This window comes from Malus sylvestris, chromosome 2, assembly GCF_916048215.2.
Source record: "Malus sylvestris chromosome 2, drMalSylv7.2, whole genome shotgun sequence".
NCBI lineage: Eukaryota > Viridiplantae > Streptophyta > Magnoliopsida > Rosales > Rosaceae > Malus > Malus sylvestris.
The window spans coordinates 1,753,777-1,762,907 of NC_062261.1; the positions used below are offsets into that span (position 1 = coordinate 1,753,777).

Sequence of the window (9,131 nt, forward strand, 5' to 3'; positions counted from 1 at the left end):
AAGCATGGGATTGGGAAGCCTTTTTTACCCATAGAAACACGAATCAATAAGAAACAAAAACCACGAAAAACCATCCAAAAAATCGATTTGAAATTCCGCCATTACATAAAAACGAAGAACTACAAAGCTAGTAAATTTCACTTTACACTATATATTCTACAAAATCCTCTGAATTCTTCCCCAAGTAAATTATACATGTGAATTTGAATTTCTAGGTTTCGGAAAGTAAATTCGACACCAACTATAAATGATAACGCCTCATGATCTGAAGCAGGGGCAAAGATTCTGTAACAATCTGATGCAAAACGGTACAAGTTTATATCGGACACCTACAACAACAGTCGATGCAGCGAAGATTCGAGGCCAAATGGAATTTCTGAAGTAGGGGTAAAACTTCTAGGAGAGAGCTGCTATCTTGGATATTAAACAAAACACCGGTCCAAACCCCGAGCCTTTGTTGAATGGTTAGTAACCCCGACCTGCAACAAAACACGAGGGGATAAAGAAGAGGAAAAGTGAGAGCATGACATGTTAGCTCGTTCGAAAAAAACATGTTACCACACAGAGTTGTCCATCTTTTACTTACGCAAATAATCTCTAGTAACTGTCATGGTCTTGACATGAGGAAGTTCTTTCTCTAACCGAGCAAAAGTAGTAATCACATTAATTCCCTTCATCACAACACACACTTCCTCCAGATTGGGAACCCTTTCGAAAGAGAGCTCTGTATCATCACCCTTATAATGAAAAATGGTAAGATTGGTGGCACTGAGTTCAATCCCCTTTAACCCATCGCAGAGGCTCACCGTCAGTACCTTCAAACGATGAAGAGAATCACCAAGGCACAACCTTTCTAATCCAAAACACCATTGCAATGTTAAACGCTCAAGGTTCAAACAAGAAGAAAACATGCGTGGCTCAACGGGTCCAGCAAGATTAACATCGCACAACACAAGAGTGGATAAGGTTCTAAACCGATCACTAAAATCTGACCAGAGGGTGACTGAGCGTAATGAAAGGTGCCTTAGCTTGGATTCTTCACCGTGCAAAAAGAGCTGAGTAGGAAAAGGATAATAGTCAACGGTTCTCCAATCATGGCGTTCAGCTGGTTTGTCACAAGTAAAGGCAAGATCGAGACTTTCAACACCCTTTCTAACGGCAAAAATGATCCAGTCAGTGATTCGATGAGCATACATACTGCCAAAGCAACAGGAAACCTTGAAGGAGACAACCTTCGTGCCCAAATGGCGCGCTAAGAATCTGTCTATTATTCCTAGAAAATGACGCACATAACCCTTGGGAACAGTTCCACAATTGTAGTTGACTGGTGTGGGGGTTATGTTATGCCAATCGAACTCAAGATTTGATATGTATGCATACATGTTCTTCCACCTGCGTGATAATACACTCGTACGCACAGCATCCCTCATACTCAATAACAAGATGATGGTATAAAGAATATCATCTGGCAGTTTACTGATGTGATCATTGCCACTAATCTTCCACTACATGATTACAGATCAAATATCAAAGTCAGACTCATCTCTTAATCAACAAAAAAACTGACAATAGCAACTAATTCATTTTCTTATACAATGATATTCTACTCCAACGGGTAGCCCGGGTGGGTGATTTGTGCTAAGCTACACAATGGACCGACAATTAGTGGCTAATTTTAATCCTGGATGGTGAATTACTCCTAAAATTACAAATTGTAGCTCAACCACTTACAATTTAATGGAAAATTTGTAACTTTCACATGAAATCCAATCATCTCAATTTGTTCCAAACGAAATACACTTCCAATCATTAATTTTGTCTTCTGGGGTTCTACAAAATCCTGTTTTTCTTCGAACTCGACCTAAACTTGCTAAAGAATTCAGGAAAAAATAAACAAATTTATTGAAAATTGACCACAGAATTCCCTTTCAAATACACCTGATTTAATCCAAGTACAGATCACACACACACACACACACACATATTTCAAATTAACAAGTGAAAAAATAAAGTACCTTTCTGGGAGAAGACTGCCGTTGTGGTTGAGTGGCAGGTACCCCGCGCTGTCTCTTCATGATTTCGGTCTTCAGAGAGCTCGGATTTTTACAACGGAAGCTCTCAGAACCCTAAGCCCTAATGCAATTTTGCGTTTTAGGGTTCGGGGCTCCGACGAACTGAGCCAACAACAACTAAGCCCTAATCTTCATCTTCCCCCAAATCAGAATTTACGTTCGTCTGTGAGACAAGTGTCCCATCTCCATGCTACCGTGTGCCCGCCACTATGCACACAATTTCTTTGTAGTTTCCCAAATCTCGTTTTATTAAATAAAAAAACAGTATTTAGTCGATGATAAATGTTTGGCTACTAAAAAATGAGTAGAAATTTTTGTTCACATAAATCTATTCTAATAATCGAAACCATTCATATATTAAATTATTCTGTAAAAATCATCCATGCCAAAAAAAAAAACTTAAAAGTAATATTGTTAAGTGAATCAACTGTAGTAAATAGATAGATAGTTGTCAATTTGTAATGTTTTTACCATTCCCGTCCATATGTTCTTATACAATTCGGTTACTAAGACTTAAATTTTAATTGATTGTTTTGCATATATACATAATCTTTATAAAGTAATTTATAATATGAACAATTTTCATCATAAACACGAAGATTTATGAATAAGAAATGAGTTTTAAGTAAAAGCTCACTCAATGTATGAGTAGCCAAACACTATTCTTAGTCGACAAAAAAAACCCACAAAGTTTCTCTTTAGTTGTCTCCTTTTGTTTTTTTTACTCACAAAAAGGGTTTTGAAACGAAAGTTGACTGAACCCAACTCATGCGAGAGAGTTGTCTTACGCACAATCCTATCTTAAAATCTCTTCCTAATAAGGCTCATTGAATGGAATAAGCAATTCACAATCCAAAAAACTGCTACCACCACACAGACTCAGTGCCATTAGACTCTTGTTTTCTTTCCCCTCCATAACACATTGTACATGTCAAACTGCATATGTATCCGGATTTTGGAAAGTAATTTAGACAGCAACTACAAACAAGTACGCCAAGTAATCTGAAGCCCACAAAGCTTCTTCTGCAACCACAATTAGATGCAGCGAAGGTTCGAGGCCAAATGGAATATCTGAAGCAGGGTTAAGAGCTTCTAGGAGAGAACTGATACATGTATATATACACACGCATATATATATATGGATATCGAAAGAAACACCGCCCCAGATGCTGAGCCTTGGTGAATGGTCAGTGACCTTAACCTGCGACGAAAGACAAGGGGAAAAAGAAGAAAACTGAGAGCACGTGAAGTTAATCTGTCGAAAAACCAAGTAGCCATTCGGAGTTTTCCATGTTTTACTTACGCGAACGAATGCTGGTAACTGTTAATAGTCTTGACATGAGGAAGGAAATTGTTTCTCTAACCGAGCAAAAGTAGGGATCACATTAACTTCCTTCATCGTAACATGCACTTCCTCCAGATTGGGAACCGATTCGGAAGAGAGCTGTATGTTATCACCCTTGTAATAGAAACTGCTGAGCTGGGTGGCGCTGAGCTCAATCCCATTTACCCCTTCGCAGAGACTCACCACCAATGCCTTCAAGCGACGAAGAGAATCATCATTGCAACAATCTTCCTAATCCCAAACACCGTTGCAGTGTCAAATACTCAAGGTTTAAAGAAGAGAAACATACGCCCGGCTCAACATGTCCAGCATCAAGATTTACATCGCAGAACACGAGTCGATTACTGAAATCTGACTCAAGCATGCATCCGCGCAAGGAAAGACACTTTAATTTGGATTCTTCACGGTGTAAAAGGATCTGAGCCGGAGAAAAGTCAACGGTTCTCCAGTCAGCGCGACCAGCTCGGTTGCCAGTAAAGGTCAAGATTTTCGACACCCCTTCTAATAGCAAAACTGGTCATTGAGTTGATGAGCCCGCTTACTTTCAAAGAAGCAGGAACCTTGGAGACAACCTTCGTGCCCAAATGACAGGCTGAGAATCTGTCTATTTTTGTTAGAAAATCACACACATTTCTCTTGACAGTTTCTTCATGAGTTGTGTCGACTGGATCACACCAATCAAATTCAAGATTCGATATGTATGCATACATGTTCTTCCACCTAGGCAACAATACGCTCGTTTGTATAGCATCCCTCATGCTCAACAATGAGATGATAGTATTAAAAACATCATCTGGCAACTTACTGATGTGATCCTTGTCAATGATTTGGCATTTACGCTACATGATAAAGGAAATTCAAATTTAAGCATGTAAGAAAGAGCACGTTGTCTAACCAAGTCAACTAAACCCTACTCTGCATAATTATGCTATCATTTAAATGAACTTAGATAAATTTCTTTGTAGCTTAGCATAATTTAGTATAATTATCTTATCGTTTATGAAAAAAATCTACATCAAATGGAAAAAAATATGAAGTTATTTGGTTTTGAAATGCAAATAGTAAGAACAAAAGGCCTGGTGGACCAAAACATTGAAACTGGAAAAGGCTGACCTGCTCCTTTAACTCATGGACAGTACTTAGGAATGTGACACACCTTTTCACCACAAAATATGAACTACAGTTGATGAAGGGCCGACTCCTTCCATGTTACTTTATATATGGGTTACGGGGCGGCCCATATATACATTGATTTTTTTTTTCATTTTTATACTAATATATATGCCTTGATTTGTTCAACTAAGGTCAAGCAATATTCTAAGCTGTGGTAGGAGTGGAATTTAGACTATGTTTTGTGTAGAGGATTGGATTGAAATAGATAAATAACTAAATTTAAAGTAAGTTGAAAGGACAAATGAAAAATTTGTTGTTAACTTGGAAGAGTAAAGCTTAGCTACTAATGAAATTTAAGTAATAATGTTTGGGAACTATTATTGGCACTCCATAAATTTAATTGTACACTCCTTATAAAGTTGTTTCTTCAATTAGAGTGGTTTTCCTGATTGGAGTTTGTTTCTTAATTAGAGAAGGATCCATAACTAGATTCCAATTAGGATTAGTATTCCTTATTGAAGATGATCTTTATTATGTCATATATAGAGCTATTGCACTAGTTTTTGAAGAGGAGCAAAACAATAAGTTGTATACCACTTGAGGAGTTAAGTGAGAGAATATTGTAATTTGTAAGAGCAATGTGTGTGTGAGAGAAAATAAGGGATAAAAGTTTATTTCTTGTTCTTATTCTTTCAGATTTGTTGTCAAGTTGTAATTCAAGAGACTGAGCAAAATTCTTTATTGTACTTATTATTAATATAGCGAAAGTTTGTTATTGCTACCAAACTTACATAGCCAAACCACGTAAATAACATGTATACCACGTGTGGTGTTTATTAATTTCCCATTCTTAAACATGGTACTCACAATAATTTATAATCAACTTATTATTATCTCCTTTTTGAAAAATAAAAATGAAATAAACACGCCTACGTGCCCGCCTTGTGCCATTATCGACGGTATAGTACAACATACTAGACCCTAGCTAGATTCTTTTGTTCCTTGTCTTTCTATGCCAAAATAATCATACAAAAGAAACTCAGAACATGTTAATCAGTGTTGAGTATTACAGTATAGTGGTATTCTTCTTTACTTGTATTTGTAAGTGAGAGATTTTAGTTTGATTCTAGCCAAAAACAAACTTAAAATACATTATTGTTTGCCCATTATGAAGTTTAGCTCACTCTCCTATCTCTAGGTGTAAATCATATCTTTTGTTTCGAGGAAAAAAAAGAACATGATGATCAGTATCGATGAAAAATAAATTAATACGAAATTTACATATGTGATTGTAATTCAGTTTTTGTTACGTGACAAATAAACATTCCACGCAAACTACAACCATTTGATAGATTATGACCTACCACAAGCCATGCATGTGTAGGAGGAGTTGCACTGCATCTGCTTGCACTCAGAGTCCCAGTCTCCCAGAGCCATCCGTTACAGCAAAGACACAAAGAGAAAATTAAATGTGCAGAACCAATATTTTAGATTTTACTGCATGACTCTATATCATCATACATACGTTCAATCCTTCAATCCACGATCCAAAAGAAAACATCATTCATTTATGTTACTGCGCCTGTAGAGACACCACACTCGACAAAAACCTATTGAAGTGCACTCGCTCATTTTTTAACAACTTGAAGTCAGGTCTTTTTTTTTCAACTATTACAGATAAAAAAGTAATGGAAAAAATTTGTACGATGTGCGTGTACTGTATACTGTATCTTTATCTCCACCCAAGGAGATACGGGATGGAATATCCCTATGAGCGACTGTGCTAATCATTATATGTTTTGGCCACGTCCGTTTACGCTTTAAAGAGGAAGGTTAGATCTTTCAATCTTATGTTGTGAGGGATGTGACGTATGTTAGGTCCATAAGTACCCCAACTTTTGATGTTCTATGATTCACCTCCGAATATGTACATTATATAATTAATGTGTGCATGGGTTTGAGGGGGTTGTAGTTAAATCTTTTGTCTCGTGATAAACCTTCTCTTAGAATTTTGGGTTTAGGGTAATTAGTGATAGATAGCCTACACTTTATATATGAATACGTTAGCTAATAGCACTTATTACCGATCCTATGTTTACTACTATCATGTTTCGTGGTTTTCAATATTTAGTACATCAAATTTTTTTGTCCCAGAGTCATACCTAAAGTGTAAATTTTGGGACAGTCTCATACGTCTGTTAGTTAAACTATTAAGTCTCCCCTTAACTGATGATGTGGCGCCTATGGGACAATGACTAGGCGCCACGTGTCAATAGGGGGCCCACTTGAATATTAAAAAAATTGAAAATTAAAAATTGAAAAATACAAAAAAAAAAAAAAAAAAAAAATCCCTCCGTCTCCTACCTCCCCCATCCTCCTCCCTCCTTTCCTTCCTCTGCAACCCGCACCTCCCTCCATTCCCTCTCTCTTCTGCAACCCGCAGCACCTCCACCATTCCTCTCCACACCACCACCTCATCCACCATTCCTCTCCCAAGCCCCGTGAGACCAGAATCGCCCCCGACCCTCTTCCTTTTCCCTACCGAGAAGCAATCAAAAACCAAAACAATAAAATTCAAAACATTCCCACAAAAGGAAATTTCCCGAAAATCCCATCTTACGAAATCGGTACTTCCGAAACACGAAAAGGAAGGGGAACTCGACTAACCCTAGCTTTCGTACTGCAATCACACACAAAGACAATCGGAGATGGAAGACCAACACCAAAATTGAACCCGAAAGGATAATCGAAGTCGGAGGACAGGAAATTGGAGCAGCAAGACAGAGAAAGAAAGGTCGAACCTGAGGAGGAGCTAAGAGGCCAGGGTGGTAGAGAGAATGCTGCTGGAGAAGAGCATGCTACATCAGAGCTTGTTGTTGCTGCTGCTTCAGCCTCTGGTGCTGCATTTCCTTCGTGATTCTCCAAGAAAGTAGGGGTTTTGCTGAGAAAGTTAAGGGTTAGGGTTCAATCAGAGGGCCTCAAAGAGAAAAGAAAAATTATAGGTCTCAAATTTGCGAAATCGTTGGACGAAAACGGAAAATGGCATTGTCTCCAGGGTCGGGGGATATTCTGGTCTCGCGGGGCTTGGGGACGAGTCGGTTGTGGACCTTCAACGACGAGGGTTGGGGTACAGGAGAATGAGGAGGAAAAAGAAGGTGGGGGTTAGGAGAGAAATGGTGGAGGTGCTGCGGGTTACAAAGGAGAGATGGAGGGGAGAGAGGTGCTGGTTGTAGATGAAAGAATGGAAGGAGGTATAAGAAGGGGGGATTTTTTTTTTGTATTTTGAATTTTTTTTAATATTCAAGTGGGCCCTTATTGACATGTGGTACCTAATCATTGTCCACATAGGCACCACGTCATCAGTTAACGAGAGACTTAATAGTTTGACTAATGGATGTATGAGACTGTCCCAAAATTTACACTTTAAGTATGACTCTGGGACGAAAAAAATTGATGTACTAAATGTTGAAAACCATTAAACATGAAGGTAGTAAACTGATATTTACCCTTTATTTTTCTTAACTAATGAAGCAAACTAAGAATGTGCAATCGAACAAATCTGGATCCTCTTTGTGAGGATCCCGAGGATCTGTGAGTTGTATCCATTCATTGTACATCGTGCTGTCAGAAACCATTTTATTTAAAATTGAACACAAACAGTACCTAATAAAAACTGACTGCACGATGTACAATGAAGGTATACGATTCACAGATCCATAAGATCTTCACAAGTAGGGGTGCAACTCAGGTGGGTTGGATGGGTTAGAAGGTCAACCCAACCCTAATCCAACTTTTACAATTCTGGTTCGGGTTTAATCGGGTTCAAGTTGAAGTTAGGCTGGTTCGGGTTGCCCAACTTTTTCAAGTTTTAATCGGGTTCATGCAAAGTTTGAATTAAAATAAATACCAAAGCTAGTACCAAAAGAAAAAAAAAATAGAGGAACACTTCACTGTCCAAAGTTAGTACCCAACTCAAGTCTTATCCTTCGAAGCTCTTGCAAAAAAAACAAAGCTAATACCCAACTCAAGTCTTGTCCTTCAAATCTCCTGCAGAAAAATCAAAGTGTGGCTGCTAGAAAAACAATTGCTTTCTGCAACTCCATGCACGTTTTCTATCATAATCCATCAAAAGTCACTAGTGAATCCTCCACGAAGGTGCAAAGCTCATTGAGAAGCATGTTGCACAACTCAACCCAATCGGGTTGGATTAGATTGGGTTGGGTTGGACAAATGATCAACCCAACCTAACCCAATCAATGAACGGGTTGAAATCGGATTGGATTCGGGTGGGTTATAACTAAAAATAAACCCGTTTGTTTGGGTTTAAAATCGGGTTGAACATGGATGGGTTCGGGTTGGCCCAACCCAAGTTGCACCCCTACTTGCAATGAGGATCCGGAGAGAATCCTGTTGGCAATTAAACTACAACTCCTAGAGTTCTAAAAATATATTAAGCTTAAATATATATATATATATATATATATATGTATGTGTGTGTGTATATATATATATATATATGTATATATATATATACATACATATATCCTGGCACAGAATACTAAGCAACGTGGTAATAATATTTTGTATATAGAAGCTGATCC

The 9,131-nt window shown here is 38.0% G+C and overlaps 1 protein-coding gene and 1 pseudogene across 1 annotated transcript; both read right to left on the bottom strand.

The window, feature by feature from the left end:
• Positions 1-68: 68 nt before the first annotated feature.
• On the bottom strand, positions 69-2,295 carry LOC126592349 (F-box/LRR-repeat protein 25-like). The gene is made up of 3 exons (XM_050258042.1): positions 2,016-2,295; positions 587-1,505; positions 69-479 (listed from the first exon to the last, which is right to left on the bottom strand). Exons 1-3 carry the CDS (start codon positions 2,073-2,075, stop codon positions 466-468), a joined length of 993 nt encoding a protein of 330 aa, XP_050113999.1. The 5' UTR covers positions 2,076-2,295; the 3' UTR covers positions 69-465.
• An 890-nt stretch (positions 2,296-3,185) lies between these two features.
• On the bottom strand, positions 3,186-8,165 carry LOC126587699 (F-box/LRR-repeat protein At2g42730-like; annotated as a pseudogene).
• Positions 8,166-9,131: the final 966 nt, after the last annotated feature.